Here is a 22,882-nt window from a genome sequence, read left to right as displayed (position 1 = left end):
TCATACTTCGACTCTCACAACTTTTCTAACTTCTAGGTGAATAATAGCTTGAAACATTGCATATTTACTTTAGTTTAATGATCAGGACTGTCTATAGACCTCTGGTTGCTGACTTATTGATGTATACCCAATATCTCCTTTATATATGATGTTTTCCTTTATGCATTTTTTGTCTTCTTTTGCATACTCTGTGTACTAATAGGAAAACAAGCAAAATAACTGAATCAAAATAACTAAAAATGTATTGCTAAACAGCTATGAAAACATGGTCCTACTTCTTGTCTACAGTTTAGTTTGTAGTTAATATCTATTTTTTTGCATTGCTCAATTTCATGCTTTATTCAGACAGTTTATTTAGTCTAAGTTTAATCCATTGGTTGTGCACTGATTGATATTCTCCTTCTGGAAGAATATGACTTAATATTTTTAGTTGTAATTGGCAGTAATTTCCAGCTTATTTTACAGTCTGTTCTTATGTGGAACTTTTATCTCACTGTCACAGGTTAGGAAATGGTAGAACACTTACAAACATGTTTAACCAGCCATATTCTTGTGCACTACCCCAGCTAGGAGCCTGTAATTTAGTTGTTGTCCTTTGGAACTGTCTGTCATATTATTTTGTTTGGTCATAAATCTGGACATTGGTTTTCTCATTTACATTGTTTTACATGTTGTTATGTTGGGGCCTTTTTGTAGCAGACTATATGGTTTTGGTTTTGCTCATTTTAAAAGGTTGTACATTTACATTATTGCTTACATTCTTGTCATTTGGTCTCTGGTGGAAAGTTGTACCATGTTAGGAATATAACAGTTGTTGTCCATTCGTTTGATGTGTTTGAGCTTATGATTTTGCCATTTGATTAGGAACTTTCCGATTTGAATTTTCCTCGGAGTTCAGTATTTTTGTGATTTTACATATTGCTTCATTGAAAATCATACTTTATCTCTATTTTTATTTACTCATGAAGAATTATTACCCACTGCCTTCACACACGAAGTTTTGAGATTGACACCTTTACTAAAGCATGAGCATAGTTAACCAGAAAAAAATATTATTTTTGTTTGGCCAAACTTGAAGACATACAAAGGCATATTAACAAGTAGTCACAAATTCTCAAAATTATATGTTTTAATATGAGGTATAGAATATCACTTCATGGTATGTTATATGTTTGTGTGAACATATAAAAATCGTTCTACACCTACCAATAATATCACTATAATGCGCAAAAGGTCCATAATCACATAAGTTATTTGTGGTATTTTGCATAGTATTATTATAATTTTGAAAGAGACTTTAAAAATAAAACATACTGTAGGTCGTTTCCACAAGTACATAATGCCACAAAATAACAGCTAAGGATACTTATATAAATAAATAGAATATTTATTCTATTTGTGAAATATTGGGGTTTTTTTTCACAAGAAATCTTCTTCAACAATTTCAACTTTTGTGCTATGCACCTTAAAGATTCCTCCTCCTACTTCAACCAATATGATAGAAACTAATGAAAGTATCTTGCCAATATCTAGATTAGGTTTATCAAGATGCTGTATTACTAAGATCTTCCCTTGTTGTATATTTGAGAGTTTCCCTTCTTTCAATTTCATTCAGTATTTTTTCAGTGTCTCGATTGAACTTCAAAGCAATCATCATCTAAAATGAGAAGCACATTTATTTTTAAGTGAGGTATAACATAGCTTTTTTGATCTGTTATATTTCTGGATTATATTAACCAATGCTTTGGGCTCAGGTTAGCTAGCAAAAATTGGATTAATCCATGTTCATATATCATATTATATATATATATGTTATAGATAATACAAGGTTTTTCTTGTAGAACACACCGAGGGGTGGGTGTCAGGATTGGTCAAATGAAAGACCGACCGTATGGAGGTCTTTCTTTGGGCAATCCTGACTTCCGAGGTATGTTCTATGACAAGAAAAACCTTAAAATATGCATTATCTGACTTATATAGCAGCAAGTGAGAAATAAAAAACCCACACATGTTCTTTTTCTTAAGAATTAATTTCGAAATTTCGATACAGTAATCATATTTTTTACATCCTTTCAATCTCCACAACCACAATTCCATCCCGCCAAATTAGATTAAAAAAAAGGTATGCCTAATTTCAATAACCGAAATACACAGCCAGTTTCTCTATGTATACCATTCAATTTGATATTTTGAGCTTTATACCAAATCCTTAATAGTTACCTTTAGTTTCAATACAGTGTGTGGACCAATAGCCTGAAAAAAAACATAATTATTTGCTAAGATTTTTTTTTAAATGTCTGTTATTGAACACAGACTACAAGAGTACAATACAGAGATGTGTTTTGAGGGGATACCCATTTTCATTTGCCGAAATTAACATATTTCCTTAGTTGAAAAAGTCTCATATCAAAACATAGCTGCATGAGAAAAAAAACCTATTGATTTGATTGTCTTGTCTAAGGTGAACATGACTGAAATCATTGCTTTGGTACCTGCAGCAGCAAAAACATATTAAACTATAACCAAGAAACTTTGCTCTGTATATTGATATTTATGTGTACATGATAATCCCTTTTGGGATTCTGTGTCCTGAGCTATTTTTGATTTAGCTGCCATCAGAGCGAGCAGATCTAAAAATAGGTCCGAACACAAAATAACAAAAGGTATAAGTATACATGATTATCTGATCGTCTTTGAGAAATCAAATTAACTTGTGACCAAATTTAAATGGAAATATGAAGTTTTAATCATAAGTTAGTTTCAGGACCAAAATCCTACCCTTTGCTCTTATATTCTAGTTATACCACCAAATGCAACGTATAACTTGACTGTTGGAGTAAAGATTATATTAAGTACAATCAAAACGGTATTGTTACTGGCATAATAGTTTTATCTCCGAGGTCTCATTGCTACCTTTTAGGGCACAGACAACATAGTGCAATGCGGATAACATTCTTTATATCCTTTCAATGTCCATGTTAAGATAATTATTGGGATCTAGCATCTAAAACATTTTTGAAACAACTTTTTTTCCTCAGAAAACGGCAATTTTTGAGAAAATATCTAGATTTGGAACCGTTATCGATTTTTGTCTTATACGCTTTCGCGCATAACAAGTCGACGAACTGCCCGCGAAATATTAAAAATCTTTTTTTTTGGCCCAATTGTACCCAAATTTTGCGGGCATCTTCTAGTGACATGATTGGGATCCAGCATCCAAAACTCAATTGTATAAACAGACATCACATTCATAGTTGACAAAACAATACCAGCACACAAACACATAAGTACGTTAATTAGGTCCTTTGACCTGTTTTACATTTGTGCTTTCAGGGTCTTTTATAGCTGATTATGCGGTAGTGGCTTTGTGCATTTTAGAAGGCCGTACGGTGACCTATAGTTATTAATTTCTGTTTCATTTGGTCTCTTGTTGGGAGTTGTCACATTGGCAATCATACCACATCTTCTTTTTACTATATTTCCATTTTACAGCATATTGATTATTTTCCTTGAACCCCTTCCATAACAATGGTAGAAATAGGACCCATCAGACAAGCCAGTTACGCAAGATATCTACATAATTTTAATCAACTTATAAAATATGCCACATATTTCAAATATATACATAAGCACTAATCAACTTACAAAATACGTCACATAAGCCAGATTTATACATAATTACTAATCAACTTACAATATATGCCACATAGGCCAGATAAACAAATATTACTATAACAGCGATTACATAAATCCACCATTGATTTCCGGATCCCTAAGAAAAAATACAAATCATTTTAGATCATTTCCCCTCAAAATTGCGAGTAAACTGCTTTATAATCCTTGTCATAAGACGCGTAGACTTGCATTATGTGTTATCTAACGTAGTTTGTTATTTTTCAATTATAATCATGTATATTAAAATATATTATGTATTGTATGTTTCAGTAAAGTAGGAAATACATTAAAGTGAAAATGTATCTGCCACCTAATTGTTACAACCACCCAAAATGTCGGCTATTATACTGATGTTTTTTTCTCGAACATATATCAATCAAATTCATTTGAGCACCTGCCTTCAATCTGAATGACTGTATGGTATTCCTGTCTGTTTGAATTAACTACAAGGAGGACAAAATACTATTTTGTTTAAAGCATTAAGTGTCCTTTAAGCACTTGACTATGGTGAATTTTGCAATTATACAACTTTCATATGTGTTCATTGAGATAAATTTAGGGGAGAACTTAAAAAACCAAAATCATTTCATAATTGATATGATTTGGCTTAGGGTGCATAATAAAAACACAATGAATATTATGGTAGATTATTAACCCATATTATATTCTAATTTTGAGCTAGTTTTTCGTATATCTTATGAATATTGCGTATGCTTATCGTTTGTTCTGATTTTACCAATACTAGATCGTCTATTAGATAAACAGTTATTGTATTTAAAAAAAGTCGACGTTTTCATTTTCGCATTTGGGTGCACTTGTATTTACCTGATTTTCAAGCACATGCATGCATTCATCTTTAAATGGAATATTCATGGTAATATTTGGAGTTTAATGTTTCTAAGTTCAATTGTTACATTTAATGTATTCATGAGATATTTTTTACATGTGATATATATGCAACTTACCACAGATATTATTACAAGATAAAAGTTAATTCCCATAACCAAAATAGCTAAACCCCAAACAGTAATCTTCATGACTCTACAACAACATAACAAAAATGTAATATGTAATGAATCTTGTGTTCATTGCTCTCTTATGATTTACAAAATGAAGAAGAACTAAAAACGGAATTGTTGTCATCTTACCGTCGTTAAGATGTTCGACTAAACATATTTCTAAAGTTCTGATCACCATTTCTATGGTAAAATATAGCCTTCACAAATATGTAATGCGGTATATTCAACTAGCAGTGTCAATCCGATTTGGATTCTTAAATATTTCGATCTACTTCAAAATCTTCAATCACAATTTTTACAATGTTGCTGCAATATCAAAACTTTTTTTTTATTTTTCTACACTTCCCCATGCTCAATTTACAGATACAATACATCGTCTCGTTCAAGCGAACCTCTTCTAAGAAAATGGGAATCATAGATACAAATTTTTTGTTAATGTTTTTGAACTCTCATTCTTTGAAAAGACCTATACACTATTCAAATATTCGACTTTGAGTTTTCCTGATGAATGTAAATTTAGAAATCTGCATTATTGGACGCATGAAATCTATAACGTGTTGTTTTAATTTTAATTTTTTGATAAGCTTCAGTTTTTGCTTGCATCTCTTCTATCCCTATGAACTCAAGATAAAGGAAAATACGTAAACTAGAAGGTTTGCTTTATATATTGCTCTTTTCCTCGATATTGACACAGATGGACGACTTTATACAGAACCTTCTCAATGATAGAAAGATGTATCATCTTTAAAAATTCATGACTTTCCCTTTTATCGACGCAACCGATATTGCTCATATTGGATTTATGTGAATCCCTCAGTTACCTATTGTTTCCTTGATTTCTCTCTTTTTAATCGAGGTATGAGAAACGAGATTTATCATCGGTTAATTACTATCGCATATATCCTTGCTGTCGAATCCCTGTCTAGCTCCTTTAGGAGTTTTTTTTTCCGATTCCTCCAGTTACTATTTGTAACCTTCACGAGAAATTCAGAACCAGGTTCAATTCACCATTTTCTACATAAGAAAATGTCTGTACCAAGTTAGGAATATGACAGTTGTTGTCCATTCGTTTGATGTGTTTTATCTTTTGATTTTGCAATTTGATAAGAGACTTGAATTTTCCTCGGAGTTCAGTATTTTGGTGATTTAATTTTTTTCCTAATCGATTGAGATTTGAACAATGGTAAATTCTGTTGCCTTTTAAAAATTTTACCAGTACCGTACAATTCAGTAATGACAAGCAAATTCTTTACACTTGATCTGTTAGAAGTGTATCGATCGACATTTTAATCTTGGAGAACATTGTTTTCTATTAGAAGAAACTCCGGTTGGTTCTATTTGTCATTTGTCTTTCTGTTATTTTTGTTGTGCTTAGTACCGATCTGATGAGTAAAGCCATTTTAACTGATTTCTATAGTATGTCGTATGTTGCACTGTTAACCATTGTCTCAATTTAAGGGTATGAGTTCTAACGAGCTTATTAACGCCCCACCTTCTTTATTAGCCTGACCCAAGCTCGGAACATGTAATCTAGTGGTTGTCACTGATTGCTCTCAGCCATATCTGCTTTTCTTACATGGTTGGTATCTACATAATGCAGTTGGTTCTTTCATATTATTTTTTACACAGGAGCTTTTTATAGCTTACAAGTCCGTGGACAGTTGTCTCATTATTTATAACGCTTATATCTCCTTATGTAAAGTAAGTTAGAAAGGGTATTATGTATGTAAAGTAAATGATTAGGAAAATATGTCCTATTTGTATAGATATTTTATAGTTTTGAATGTGGGGAAAACACCAGTGACTAGTTGTATTATTTTCTTGCTTGGTATACTTTTACCTTCCATTTTTAAACTCTCTCATAATGGTTTCACTGCTCGTAAAGTGTAAAACCGGTAGTAAAGCAAACGGAAGTTGTACGCTCTGGAGGACATTCAACCAGTTGTTCATTGCATCAAGGTCATTGGTCGCTATGAGAGCCACAATAATTGTTGGTACCATTGCAATAGACCTAGTCAATAAAACCCGTTTCCACTTTGACCATCTTATATTCATAAATCCCTGAAAAAGAATTGAAGCGTTATATTCTTTTAAAAACTGTGAAATACTTATATGGCTCTCTTTAAATTGATATTCCTTTTGTATTTGGATGGCTAAAGATGCATCAGCAAAGAACATTCTCGTCTGACACCAATGAATTCTTCCAGCAAAACAAATCACTATGTAAGTAACATTTCTTAAATAAAAATGTATCATACTAACCTCCATTACGAACTGCCCTGCATAAGTTCCCTAAAATAATACCATGCAAAATTAATTTAAAAAAATATTCTAAAATAAATGAAAAGAAGCATGGGTTTCTGGGAGAATCAGTATTACGTTCTATTTGTAAATTTACAGAAGACTTAAAAGTAAAAGAACGAAATGGCATTCTAAAAGAAAAGTACAATTCTGTATCAGAATGGGGAAAGTGTTCATATTTTGTCAATATTTTGAACAGTAGATTTAATGTCACATATTGTTTATACACCTGGCAATATTATGAACGTTTGTTGGCTTCTGGAATTCTGTTGTAGTTTTATGTCGATGGGTTAAAGTGCACACTACTGTCATAGAAATAAGATGTTTAGATAGCTACAAAACCAGGTTTAATCGTTAGATGTGTTTGGGCTTTTGGTTTTGCCATTTGATTAGGAACTTTCCGTGATTTTTCTTCAGAGTTCGGTATTTTTGTAATTTATACTTTTTGCATCATAATAGTAGTATAACGCTACCATACTGTTAGACATGAGACAGCTATAACAATATGTAATCTGAAGTCTAACATTATAGAACTAGTCATTATCTATATTCCATATGTATTCATAATCTAATGGTTAAACAGTAGATATTACATATGGAAAATATTTATAAACCAAATATGTTTAAATATTAAGGTTTTAGTAACACGTATTTGTTATTAAGTATAGTCCGGAGCCATATCCACTCTATAGATTATAAGTCCATTGATGACTTTATCTGTATATTGATGATGTCAAACAACAACAAACAAATAGGTTGGTAATTGCGATGCCATTTGTTATTGATATGGTATGATACTATGTGAAATCATATATAACAATTATTTAACATTATTATTTCTTGTGACTTCTATTATACTATACCGTCATTGTAGAACTTTGACCAGCAGACAGGATACCTATTCCCCAAATAATCTTTACACCAAGTCCGTATTGCTCGTATAACCAAGTGCCCTAAAAAGTACAGTTTGAAAGGTCTTTCAAAATATTCCTAAATGATACTCTGCCATTCAATAGAGAAATCAAGAATTAAACCTTAATTCACAATTGCAATGATAAATTTTGCATTCAAATCTAATTGATATCATCAAAAAGTATGCAGTTATAATTAAGGGATTGGATTTTAATCACATATTTTAATGAACTAAAAACAGATTTCCGTTTTTATGACAAATTTTCCTTTTAAAGTTTACCATAGAAAATAAGTATGAAATATAATGTACTTGCAGCATTGTGTAAACTAGCCTCCTCTCTAAAAGTTGGACCCGAGAAAGCTGCAGCAAATACTGCTAGCACAAACAGGTTGATAATAAAGGATACAAACAATGCTATTGCTGAAAATATAAGGAGAACTATTAATAACAGATGCACTCAACTTATAGTTATATTAATATTGTGCAAACTACTTCAAATATAAATCATCTATAATAATATTATGAACTAATTTTAATGAACAAATGTAGTTTCTGACATTCTAAGCAATTGCACCTAAAGTACAAACTGTGTGAAGGTGTTTTTTATCTTTTGAATTAAAATACAGCTAAGACAAGCTGGTCTAGTTCAGTCAGGTTAACGCTTATTGATATATTTACAACGATTTAAAATTCGCGAGTTTAATGTGCAAAATAAAGATATACAGATATCTGAGACTGAACATAAGGCTTGCTTACAACGTCATCATGAGATTATTCGTCTATACAATAGGGATCTGAGTTGGCTATATATATTTATGTTAAAAATATAACGTATTTAAAGATTCCACTTTGTTTTAGATTAGTATTTTAGGGATTCAACAGACCTGATTCTATACTGTTGTATTTGATTGCTTCGGCCACCTCATGTTTGTCAGTTCTATCAATATTTCTTGTCTACAAAAACAAAGTTTTACTTTAATGACTTTTCATGAAAAGGTGCAAACTTATTTCAAATATAATATATACTTTATACAAACTCTTTTTAAAAATTCTAATTCAAAATTAGTAACAATAAATGGAGCCTGTAAAGACCGTCATAATCATGATAATTATTTGGACTAGAAATGTGAAAAATAATTGTTAATAGTTATCAAAGGTACCAGGATTATAATTTAATACGCCAGACGCGCGTTTCTTCTACATAAGACTCATCAGTGACGCTCAGATCAAAATAGTAATAAAGCCAAACAAGTACAAAGTTGAAGAGCATTGAGGACCCTAAATTCCAAAAAAGTTGTGACAAATGCGGTTTAGGTATTCTATTCCTGTAAATCTTAGGATATAATTCCATACAATTGTGGGAATTTTATGATTATATATACGTAACTTTTTGTGGTTGTAAACCACTCATGTGATCCGCAGTCTGTGGCGCCCTGTGCCGTCGTTAATGGGAGATGTTCGTTGTTATTCTTCAATTTACATGTTTCAATGTCCTATTGTATTATTTATTTATGCATTTCTCTGTGCTGAGTGTTCTTGCGTTTGTTAGTACTGTGTGTCAGTCATATATTGTTGTCATTTTAGCGAAATGTGTAACATTGCCGTGTAAGCGGGAGGTGTGGCTAGCCATTAAACCAGATTCAATCCACTTTTTTTTCTTAAAATGTCCAGTGCCAAGTCAGGAATGTGGATGTTGTTATCAAATAGTCCATTTTTATGCATGTTGGCGTTTATTTTGTTGCAGTTGTTTTCTTCTAATCGTTGATGTGTTTTTCTTTTTTTCTGTTTGTAACCTGGATTTGTTTTCTCTAAATCGATTTACGACTTTTAAACAGCAGTATACTACTGTTCCTTTTCTTCAATGATGAATGGTTGTGTGTACTAAAACTTTATTTCTAGTTTGTATTGAGAAATTGAATAGCTTTACTAAAATGAACAATTTTTTGTGTTTACTTTACAATAAATCTAAGAATTAGTTATATATAACATACTAAAACTAGAGCACTGTGGAGATATATATTGTGTGGCATAATGACTGCTCCCACAATGCCCACTAACTGTACAATGGAGTCCTTATCACAATCCTCGCACCATGGAAACCACATTCCGATCAGAATGTCTCCTTGGTTTGGCATAATTTTCACATACTAAAACAATGAAATGTATTATTGCAAGTTAATATAATTTTTCCTATAAAAGGATGTTTTATATTTTCTATTGTTTATGAAAATCGTTTGCAAGATGACTACAGTGTTATGATTATAGCATTTGAATTAAATACTGCCGAACATTGATTATTTTGTCATTCCCATTACATGAGAGCATATTTTTACAAAATTCACAGATATTCTTACTGCAAAACTAACTTCAAATGTAAATTGTAGCTTCCAGGAAAATTCAATTACAAACAAAAATGACCTACAGGGTAAAGTGCCTATATTATGATCGAGATGTTACACTAAAACTTTTAGGTTTTCTACGGTTAACATTACCATTCCCCATGCTCCATCGAGTTTGACTTCATCATCTCATTAAACAGAGCTTTTTTATATATAAATTTCGAAATCTTAAAAATAAATTTCTTGCTATTAGTTATAATAATTCTTATTTTGTGAAGATCCATACTGATTCCATCAGAAAATATACTGAAGTTGATATTTTTTCAAAATGCTAGACTTTTTGGTCGACCGTATATTTGTTGAATTGTATACTCCTACTGGACGATTTTTTTGTACTCGTATAAAGAAAAATTCATTCAAAACCGTTTAAAGAACGAAAAAAGCACGTTGCGAAATTCTTAAATTTTACTTTAGATAAATTGACCATGTCCTATCACCGAATAACTAATTTTAAGTCAGTTTTTACATATCATATATCCCAGTGAAGATGTAATTAATGATACTACTGATACTAGATGGACTGCTTCATAACTTTATCTTAGCATCAAAATTAACACAGATGGACGACTTCGCACTAAAATCATCTATGACAAAAGGGACGAATTCAACTTCCCGATTTTCAATTTCCAATTTCTGAGCAGTATCATACCCCTGCCCCATCGTATGGTGTTTACATATCTCAGTTGATAAGTTATAGTCGTGCATTTTTACACGATACGGACTTTATATCCAGGATTATGCTCCTTGCGCACAAACTGGGAGAAGACTATATAAGTTCGATTAACTTGTGTCTCATCCCTTTTGCACATTTAAGCAAATAAAATATGATTAAACTAAATGCAGACACTGCTCCAACAGAGTTATGAGAAGTAAAATATTATTTTAAAATTTTATGGACACCATCACGACTTGGTTTATCTATATGATGTGTCTGTCGCATACTGACTAACGACATTTTTACCACGTCTTAGATTATGGTTTAACATCTACGTCGTTTGGTCTTCCAAGTACCGAATTTGGCCTATTCCCAAAAGTGACTGTTTCGTCGATTGTGAATTCGCATTGTTGATAGACGTGTCCTGGCATTTATGCATCCAACATTAATTTATTAGTTATGATGTTCTTTTTAAAAGTCTTGTTGGATATTGTGTTATGCCTTTGATTTCTATTTTTATTTTCTATATGTATGCCATAGTTAAGATAATTTAAAATCAGTTAGTTTATTCGTATGAGTTTTACTATAAAACAACTATATGCAGAGGATTTGATTGTTTTTACACAATTTTGATCCAGAAGAAACACCTATATTGTTAGAAAACACAAACATATACGAGTTCTAACACAATGTTATTATATTACTATTATTTTTATAGTTAGAAAATATATAAAATAACACCATTGCAAATCCCAATTCTATGTTCTATTTTTAGATATTTCCATGTGACGTCATTATGTGTGGCGTTGATACATTCGTTTGAAGCACAGTTCATAATTCTATTGTGGTATTCTGGTGTACTGTCGTCAATTAATGGAAGTTTGTCCGTTGTTATTATGGGTTTACATGTATTTTATTATTTTTATGTATTTCTCTGTCACGGGCGTTCTGTTGTTTTCCTCTTATAGTTCATTTGTTTCTCTTGCTTTTTGTTTTGTGACACGTATATTCACTTAATCGATTTATGATTATTGAACAACGGTATACTGCTGTTGCCTTTATTTACTGCTCTTTTTCTCTTTGACATTAACATATATTACTTACAATATAGAGAAATGTTACAGCCATTGTTGTGATGAGAGCGCCAAAGAAGGCTTCTAATTTCCGAAGCCCTGCACTTTCCAGAAAAAGAAATGTGAAGGTATCAACACCAGTTATTAACACACCTGCCCATATAGGTATTCTGAAAAAAAAATGTAATATGAATTAAAGGAGATACGTGGTAAAAATCAATGAAACGCTAACCAAGCACATAAAGACGTCTAGAGTTGAGCATATGTTAAGACATATGATCATGTAGGTAATGCAATATGATTTTGGGTATCAGGATAACTGCACTTATACATATGCACATCATGGATAAAAGGGTTATTTGTAATAAATCACATGTTAGGTAGAATTCCCAGAATTATTATTTCAATCATAACTATAGTATCATAGTATAGTTTCGTGTTCTGTTCAATTTAGCTTTTATATCTCGAGCTTCTAATTGTAGTTTCATTTGCTGGTAATAATAAACTATGTGCTGCAGCAGACTGCTAATTGTGGTATCATGTGCTTCTGATATTCAGCAGCACTTACAAAGTTAACATTTCCTCTATTTAGCTAATTGGAAATAAGTAGGTTCGGTCTTCAATTTTAGACATAAACAATGCGTCAGTTCCATCATGATACCTTCATACGAGTAGAAATTCATCCATTGATATTTGTACTTGTGTTTACTATTTAAGCAATCAAAGTAGGTAAGAAAATGTTCTTATATGTAGAATAAAATGATTATATTCATTGCTTACTTGTGATTGGATAATAAATTTAAAGCAATAGCTGATCCTATTACTTCTTGTATATCGCTTCCAACGATTGCGATTTCTACCATTAACCACAAAGTAATACGAGGAAACATTGGATATTCTAGATGACACACTTGTGCTAGATTCATACCTGAAAAGTTGATATAAAAAAGTAAAAATCATTGAATTCAAGCTTATACTCCTATTTCTATATACTAGAAGTAGTCTCAGTATGATGCGTATACAGTTGCGGGTGGCAAATACATCAGAGTGTACATAAGGTACTACCTATTTTGGCGCAAACTTTTTTAATTTTTTTATGACGGAACCTGGACAACTTCCACGGGTTGTTAAATTAAGTCACCTTTGTAAATAGCAAACTTCGAAGAAGGCAATCATCGTCTAGATAGATGCCAACAAACGTGGTCTTTTACAGCAGTCAAATGGATTCTTTTTGGGGGTAAATTGTGTTTGGATACGGTTCACGTGCAAGTATTTCTCAATCGCTTTACTGACAAATAAACTCATCATAGATACCAGGACTAAATTTTGTATATACGCCAGACGCGCGTCTCGTCTACAAAAGACTCATCAGTGACGCTCGAATCCCAAAATGTTAAATAAGCCAAATAAAGTACGAGGTTGGAGAGCACTGAGGACCAAAATTCCTAAAAGTTTTGCCAAATACAGCTAAGGTAATCTATGCCTGAGGTAGAAAAGCCTTAATATTTCAAAAATTCAAATTTTGTAAACAGTTAATTTATAAATATAACCATATCAATGATAATTCATGTCAGCACAAAAGTGCTGACTACTGGGCTGGTGATACCCTCGGGGAAATAAATCTCCACCAGCAGTGGCATCGAACCAGTGGTAGTAAATAAACTCATCATAGATACCAGGACTAAATTTTGTATATACGCCAGACGCGATTTTCGTCTACAAAAGAAATACATCGTGCACTGTAATAAGCTCATATTTGGTATTAACTCGAAGTCGTTAAATAATGATATAAGTAGCATACAGTAAAATTGTGTGGATCATACCTGTAACACATCCTAATCTTGCAGCCAAAAGCTGAAGTATCAGCCCGAGTACTGTGGACCACATTAACACCCATATCAACTGAAACAATTAACAATTCTATAAATAACTAAAACACATAGTAAGTGAAATTCTTCCTTTGGCTTTAATCTGGTAACTTAGTTTTTAACAATACGCAGAATGAATTGTATACAAATAGTAAAATAACAAAAATACCAACTCCGGGGAAAATTCAAAACGGAGAGTCCCTAATCATATGACAAAATCAAAAGCTCAAACACATCACACGAATTGTTGACAACTGTCATATTCCTGATTTGGTACAGGCATTTTCTTGTGTTAAAACGATGGATCAAACCTGGTTTTGAAGCTAGCTTAACCTCTCACGTGTATGACAGTCGGACATAATTCCATTATATTATGAGAACAATATGTGAACAAAACAAACAGACATAATAGGTAAAAATGGCAGAAAATAGGGGAACAGCAGTCAACATAGTGTTATAATCTTAATCATTATCAAAACAAGCAAATATGTCAGCAAAAAAAAAAAAACAAAAAGGCATATAGACAATTTACATTAATAAAAACGATGACAAGAATACAAACATTTACCATAGCACATTTACACAATGATGGGATGTATAAGTACCGACCACGTATAATGGAAATTACCAAACAATACACTTAACAGTAAAAGTAATAATTTACAAAGACAAATAAAATAATACTATAACACGTTGGTTATTGAATTGATAAACAACGTCAGTATCTAGAATCTATACTTTAAGACCGTCCTATATTATTTGTGAAGTGATACTGAATATTTATAAACAAGATCTTGGTATCTGCTGATGAACTTTTTTAGAAAAAGGACGGGATGTTCTTTGACAAACGCCTGTTTCATAAACTTTCTGATAAGACACTGGTGACGTTTTACAACGTGTAACAGCTGCAAGCTCTTAAATGCCGATTGAATTGGAAAATGTATATCCCATATATAGGTGAATTTGGAATATTGCTACAAAGGTTGGGGTGATTGATAATTTCAAAATCAAAATCGTCTCGTTTGTCATGGTATTGAGGTGACCGCTTATGTCAAATTAGAGGTATATCTAATAACATTATGTATGACCATTTGCGATATGCATTGAATGGTTTCTTTAGAGGTTCTACAAATTCTACAAAGATGAGTTAGCTTTGAAATCCTAACATTTTTTCAATTTACCAGAGATTCTGCGACAAAAAAAATGGTTGCCAAAGTACCAAACTCATACATAATAGAACCTTCTCAATAATATTATATATACCGTTGCTTACTTTTACATCTTGAGCGTTGTCTCATTAGCAATCATACCACATCTTTCTGATAAATATATAAAACTTGCTTGCTAACTCACGGTTATGTATCAGTGCTATACAATGGTTAATACATGTATATTCTAAGTATTTTGATAGAAAACATGATTTTACCTTGTATTTAGCAATAGCACCAGCCTGTAAATCAGATTCTATGTTACCTGGATCAAGGTAAGCTATACTCATTAGAAACCCAGGTCCTGTAAAGGCCCACAGTTTCCTAAAACTGAAAGATTTCTGAAAAAAATTACATTTTAAAAGTAAGATGGTTAAATTATAACTATATCTTCAGATCTTAAAAACAAAACAAACATTATGTATTGTAAAAACTCATCAATTAAACAACGTTTAATCCAAAAGAAATCAAATGTGTACATGTTGAGTCAATTCTATCAACGTGTGTGTTTTAGTTGTTTTGTTTATGCTTTCATTGAAATTATAAAAAAAGAAGCTTTTGATAGCATTAATAGAAATATTCCAAACGGGCTTGGCATTACAGAATTTGTTGTGGGTGCTGCTATGTATACAGTGAATTCATACAAATGCGCATAAACAGTATAATTTCATCATTGGTTTTATACAAGAAATATCCTTCAATGATATTAATAAATATAGATTCCACAACTGCAACAAGTGTCTTACGATATTTCTACACTCGAGACAGTTAAATTTTAATATGGGGACGAAGTCCCCAATAACAGTAGAAAATTCAATAAAAAAAAAAAAAAAAAAAAAAATCGGGAAAATTTTCCCGATATTTTCATTGTACTAATGAACTCAAAATCGTTCAATTTTTTTTTTTGTCGCGTTTTTGAATTTCCGGATCTGCGCAGAAATCTACTTCCGTTTCCGGTCTTGTTTGCATGAGACTTTGAATAAAATGTATATTTATCAGTCTAAGAAAGGAACTCAATACTAATTCATTTTTAAAAATTGTTTGTTAAAAAACGTTACCTGATGACAGCGTTTCTTTGTTTACATTGAATATGACGTCATAACTTAAATAACGTCACAGCTAAAATCCCTAACAACAGAACCAAAATCGGAAACGTTACGGTATTTCCGTTTCTCTTTTTAACATGTTTGATTTATAAAAAAAATCATACAGACTTCGTCCCCATTCACAGGTTATGCCTGCCTCATATTATTTAAAGCGCGAGGCTTGCCGAGCTTTTTAAATTATTAAAATTTAACTGTCGAGAGTGGAGAAATATCGTAATACACGAGTTATAGTGGTTGAATCTGTTTTTCTAATGATTTTTATCCTTCTGTTTCAAAGATTTGAAGAAAGTTGTGTACGTTTTATGTGACGTCATCAGGCATGGTCGCCTTTTGTCATGACGTCACAATAGGATATTCAGAAGAAACCAAGAAAATTTAACGTCACAATCAAGATTCGACCAATCATTTGCAGAGAACAGATTTTTCACTAGTGAGGAGAAATATTTTTCTCACACCGGTCAAGAAATATGAAAATAGCGCAAAAAATTAGAGAAAGCTTATTATAGCGTTGATAGAAATATTCTAAACGGGCTTGGTATTACAGAATTTGTGAAGGGTGCTGCTATACGGTCTATTTATTCATATTCGATTAAACAGTAAATTTTATTATTTTAACATTGGTTTTATCACATAGACTTAAGTTATGATTTCATTGATATGAATGAAGCGAATGAAGCTTAAAATAGTATAAATAGAAATATTTCAAACGGACTTGGCATTACAGAATTTGTTATGGGTGCTGATATACAGTGTAATTATACAAATGCGATTAAGCAGGAAATTTTATTATTTCAACATTGGTTTTACATTACTATGCTTCCACTGATACTAAAAAAACATTTTATAGCATAAATAGAACTATACCGGCTTGGTATTACAGAATTGTTGATGGGTGCTGCTATAAATGGTGTATTTATACAATTGTTGATATCTTATGTTGATAGACGTCAAGATATTCATACTGTATGATTTCTTTATAATGAGCTTAAATCATATATCATAGTCTTTAATAATTCTGTATAGAGTGGCTCTCTATTTTATCTATATAGTGTGCACCTAATGTAATGTTGCACAGTTAATGATTGAGAGACGAGAAATGAAATATAGAATTGAAAAGTGAATCCTGTTAATGTACTGACTTAAAGACCTTGGGATCTAAACATAAACTTTTGGGAATATGTGAAAGTTTTAGGATTTTGTCAATGCTTGTCTTAAACTACTTACATCCTTTGTTACAGGTATTTTGACCTGTCCTGGAGTTATTTCAAATCCTTTTGAAGCTTCATAATTGTTTGCAGGGGTTTGCACATCCAATGAACTTATATAATTATTAGCATATATTTCGTTCACTATCGGAGTTTTATCATCTTCTGCCATGCTGAATTTAAAATTTTCCAACTAACGCAATATCTATAAAAAAGATGGATTTCAGTTTTCAACTGGTGATATTTTTCGAGCAATTTGTATTCATATAGTTTTTAACCGGTCCGTCAGTCAACCATTTTGGTTTCCTGGTGCTAGAATGGATAATAATTATAGAATTACTTGGATGGTAGATCATAATAACTGAAATCCGAGTATTTTCTATTTTGTAATAAATAACTTGAAAGTCCGAAACAATAACAGAAAAGAATCATTCAGGTCTAAAAGTATCAAAAAATTGTAAAAGGTCTTCCCATCTATTAGGGGAAAGTGTTACATTTTAGTATCAAATGAAAATCATTGTTTTATTTAATTCACTGCAGTTATCTCACAAGTAGTTAATAGAAAGAGAGATAGTATGCTTGGTACATATAGATAAGAATATGTGGTATGATTGCCAATGAGACAACGCTCCACAAGCGACCAAATGACACAGAAATTAACATATATATTAAAATGAGATGATAACAATACTCAAACTTTTAAATTAGGGTGAGCAAATACAAGTTAATCATTATATTTGCAAGAGTTGGTTTGCATCGATGTCAGATCTGTACCGTGGCTTGGTGTCTTTTTTGTTGTTAGGGATTGGGGTAAATACCCTGCAAATCCCAGTCTGTGTTTTTGTTTGTATTGATTTAATGAGTTAAGCCTCTTTCAACTGATTTTCATAGTTTGTTCTTATGTTGTGCTATTACACCACTGTCACCAGTAGGGAAGGATAGTGTGCTCACAAAAAGTTGTCGTTGGTTCATGTTTGTCATATTTTTTTTTAGTAAATATTGTATTGTATAAATTATGCCATTAGTTTTCTTAATTTAATTTTTCATATTTTCCATGTCGGAGCCTTTTATAGCCAATTGTACACAGGGTATTAGTTTTCCTCATTGTTGAAGGCCGTACGGTTGCCTATCAATGCTTCCATCTACTTCATTTGAACGTTTGTAGATAGTTGTGTCATTGGCAATATTACCACATCTCGCTATTGCAAAAATGGCAATCGATAGTTAATGGCATTTGTTTTTCTAAAATTGTAATCGTTTTATTAAACTTAGACAAACTTGTCAGGTTTTTTTTAAAGATTTTATTAACTCATGTCTTCGATTTTCTTAGATCGGTTTGCTTTGTGAGTGTGGATCAGTATGAATGTACAAAATCCTCAGGGCGGCATATTCTCGAAAACCATAATATGGAGCACTTTTGCAGTCCGAAATTTCAAATAGCTTAAAGTATGCATATGCAAAAGTAAACTTAAAAGGTAAAGTAAAGGAGGATTTATTTTCTAAAAACAAATGAAAATGTAGAAATATTCTCAGTTGTTCAAACAACTTACCTCAGAGTTCACATCACTTTTCACAGAAGGTCAGAATTCAATCTAGTGGTAATTTTTGGAGGTCAAATAAAAAAGCAACAAAATCCGACACTCTGAAAAACTTCAGTTATGCTTTCTAAAAACAATCAGCGATAGCAATATAAAACAATTAAAAATTTAGTTTAAATTTAGACAACTGAATACACGTGATATCGGTTATCTAGTACACTAGTTATATCACTGGTCAATTATTTGCCTAATCATCAGATCAAAGTTTCATTTGTAATAAACTCAGTTACTCTGTCGTTATCGACAAACTGAAGTTAAATATACTAAAACGGTCAATAAATGAACTAGTTCAAAAAAATTTGTACCAAAGACAATTATGTAGTCAGATTTTTCCATACCTTTCATATTCATTAAAATCAGATGGTTTCATATGCACATTAAAAATTATTTGAAGCCATTTTTTGTGTTCGTTTGTTAAATTTTAAGATTACCATTAAAATTGCAATTATAACTTATATTGATTTCCATAACATTTTTAGCAATTAAGCTGTTATCTTTGATGATTTATTTCGGCTACGAATGCATATGGAAAAATACAGAGGTCATCTTTCTCTTTACAGTCTCCTATAACGTGATGCAGAAACAAGTATTAATAATTTTATATTCAAACTCTTTGTTTTAGGCTGTTTATCGTCAAATTTAATCTAATCACTTGCAAATATTGTTAAATATTGTGACACACAAAAACACACACATCAATATATAATATAATAATAGTAATGATAACAATAATAATATTTGGCCGCTAATAACGTCAACCCCCAACTAATGTTAACATTTTATATGGTTATATGTAATCAAAGGTATAAACCCAACAATGTTTATTCAGCTACTTTCTCTTTCCCATAAGCAAGATTTCTCAAAACCATGCCTTTTGACATCCTAGCAATTTTGCTCTCATTGTGTCTAGTGAAATACACCACTCGTTCAGCTATCTGTAAAATACAGAGCCTTTCTTATTCAGTGTGGTCTTTCCAACTGCACTATACGACTCGGTCAACTATCTGTAAAATACAGAGCCTTTTTTATTCAGTGGTACTTATCCACCTACACGCTTTCAAATATCCTGTAAAATGTTGCTTGTGTTAAGTGATGCCTTTCTGTCTGTTCTGTTGTAAGTGCCCGAGACCACGCTTTAAACTATCCTGTAAAAGTAGCCTGTGTTATTTGGTGATGCCTTTCTGACCACACTATCATTTATTTTGTAAAAAATAGACTGCTAGTCAGTGATGCCTTTTCGTCTTCAATGTGTTATCCAGTGCCATGTAGAGATGTGTTTCATTCCTGACCATCTGAATACAAATGGACCTTTCTTATACAAACGTACGTATTGGCAAAAATAATAACAAATCCTGACCTTCAATCCTCTTTCGAAACTTTTGAAACCACTTTGCTGTTGAAATTCATTTATGGTGTCGATATGAGAGGGGTACATTGAAGAGGAATTTGACACATTATTACTCGTTCAAATAGACATGTTCACCTTAAGCCGAAACCGAAACAAAAATAGTAGTGAGGTAAATGGTTAATTTTTATGATATTTAATTGACTCAACACCTTTTACTCTATTATATTATTTGAGATTTGAATACACTATATGGAGTATTACTTCAATTCAACCATTTACATGAATATATCAAAAAGCAAAGTTAAATTCAACGAGTATTAAATACACTAATTTAAGTAATATACAATTAAGATGCGGATACAAATTTATTGAAGATGTACATAATACATGAGGCAACTTTCGTCAAATTGAAAGAACTGTACATAGTTCTATAATGTGTGCAATATCGTTTCGACTCAATATATAAAGAGAACCTTTAATTTAAAAATAAAATAAAACTGATACTTATAAATGCAAACATTTTTATTTCAATATTATTGTGTGACTACTGTATCACAAGAGGAGGATCCAATAAGCTTGTGTGCTTTCGGCAAAATTTCTTTTAAGTTTTTAATACATTTCTATATTTCTCTTTCCATTCCCCTTTCTTTTTTTCTGGAAGCACGTTTGATTTTCCCTCTTTGTGTGTTAGGTTGCATTTATGTTTCATCTTCATCCTCAACTTCCTTTTTCTGGAAGCACTTTTGGTTGTACTTCTTGTGGTGCTAGATTATGGAATTTATGACCTTTCTGGTTCATCTTCATCCTCAACTATTAAGCAAATTATTTCATAGTTTCAATTGTAATCAAGAAAATAAAAACTGACTTTAACACAGTTGTGATGGACATATTATTTACAGTAGCCATTTACCTGTGCCACGTACATGTACATTTTTTATTTAATTACTTTATCGTTACATATTTTAATTACTGATTTTTCAATTGCCACTGTATTTCAAGAATAAAAAACTAAAAACTAAAAAACAAAACAGAGGTTAGCAAGATTGACATAGTAAAAATGACATCATCAAAATCATCAAAATAACGAAAATATTAAGATTATTTTCAGTAAAAATTAATCAAAATTAATAATCAATTGACACATATCGACAAAAATTACCCTTTGAAGCTAATGATTAGCCCTTCGAAGTAATTTTGAACGCTTTAATGCCCTTATCAAATTCAAACTGACGCACTCGATATATAACTGTGTAAAAAAAAGGTATCCTTTTGTAGAAGTATATGCAGCACTTTCTCTACGACGAAACCTGTTTCAAGATTAATGTATATCATAAATAAATTCTATCAACATCTTAAATTGTTAAATGTATATTACTTAATTAACATTAGTGTATTTAATAATGGTTGAATTTAACTTTGATTGTTTGATAGATTCGTGTGAATTGATGAATTGAAGTAATACTCCTTCTAGTGTATTCAAATTTCAAACAATACATGGGAGTAAAAGGGTTCAGTAAGTTAACATTATACAAATTTACCAATTAACTCACTACTATTTTTAGTCTCGGTATCGGTTTCGGTTTCGGTTTTGGTATCAGATGCATCCCAGTTAACAAATTATTCAGAGACATATAAAGATTCTACCCCTGCATCGAGTGTGATACGATATGTGTCCACTCGAGACAGTTAAATTTTCAAATTTAAAATGCGAGTTTCGCCGAGCGTTTTACATATTTAAAATTTAACTGTTGAGAGTCGATTAAAATCGTATTTAACGAGATTTGGACCATGTCAGGAAAATATAAATCGTATAAGAATTACAGAAATAAAATATAGAAAAGTTTTTAGAAAAGCGGAGTTTACCTTAGAGCCAACGATAAAATATAAGGCAGTGGTTGCGATTACGTTGAAATTTAATAATAACAAAAAGTTATTGTTTCATTGGTCACTAATTACCGTAATGTACAATTGGTTTAGAAACCGTAACAGTGATATTTGTGTCTACGTTTCGTTGTGTTATTGTTAACACACTGCAATGTGCGCATATTTCAATGAAGAAGAGAAAGTTTACAAAGTGTTTCGTGTCGAGAGTGTATTTGATTCTTGCTATTGTTTGAGTTTGTATTCAAACGCATCTAAAAAAAAATGATTTTTCACCGAAAACAAATTTGTAATTTGAATCACTTCATCCATTGCAGTATAATGACAGCTATAGGGGTATGTGAAGTTCAATACATAGAACAGAACAATTTTCGACTAAACATCGAACCATTGACTGTAGTGGAACTGTTTATGTTGCTCATTGTTGCATCACTCGTTTTTAAGGGCTGTCTAGAGTGGTTTCACCAAAAATGCGTCCGACTAAAATATGCTCCCCAAATCACATCATGGCTGGATGTGTAGAAGCTGTCATCGATGTAAATAATAATAAACAATGTGTATGCAATATACTGCATTGCAGTGTTTACGAATATACGTATTGAAGTTGTAATTTTTTAATATAAGTACTCCAAT

General features: G+C 31.6%; 1 protein-coding gene across 1 annotated transcript; it reads right to left on the bottom strand.

Moving 5' to 3' along the window:
• Window positions 1–1,332: 1,332 nt before the first annotated feature.
• On the bottom strand, window positions 1,333–19,197 carry LOC143064483 (natural resistance-associated macrophage protein 2-like). The gene is made up of 16 exons (XM_076237339.1): window positions 18,973–19,197; window positions 17,442–17,627; window positions 15,330–15,452; window positions 13,859–13,937; window positions 12,816–12,963; window positions 12,067–12,205; window positions 9,900–10,055; window positions 8,793–8,862; window positions 8,222–8,328; window positions 7,859–7,948; window positions 6,957–6,986; window positions 6,535–6,755; window positions 4,641–4,716; window positions 3,695–3,772; window positions 2,221–2,253; window positions 1,333–1,657 (listed from the first exon to the last, which is right to left on the bottom strand). The coding sequence occupies exons 2-16, from the start codon at window positions 17,592–17,594 to the stop codon at window positions 1,544–1,546; spliced, it is 1,617 nt and encodes a 538-aa protein (XP_076093454.1). The 5' UTR covers window positions 17,595–17,627; window positions 18,973–19,197; the 3' UTR covers window positions 1,333–1,543.
• Window positions 19,198–22,882: the final 3,685 nt, after the last annotated feature.

Source organism: Mytilus galloprovincialis, chromosome 2 (genome assembly GCF_965363235.1).
Source record: "Mytilus galloprovincialis chromosome 2, xbMytGall1.hap1.1, whole genome shotgun sequence".
In the NCBI taxonomy this organism is placed as follows: Eukaryota; Metazoa; Mollusca; class Bivalvia; order Mytilida; family Mytilidae; genus Mytilus; species Mytilus galloprovincialis.
This window is presented reverse-complemented; position numbering and strand designations above follow the sequence as displayed.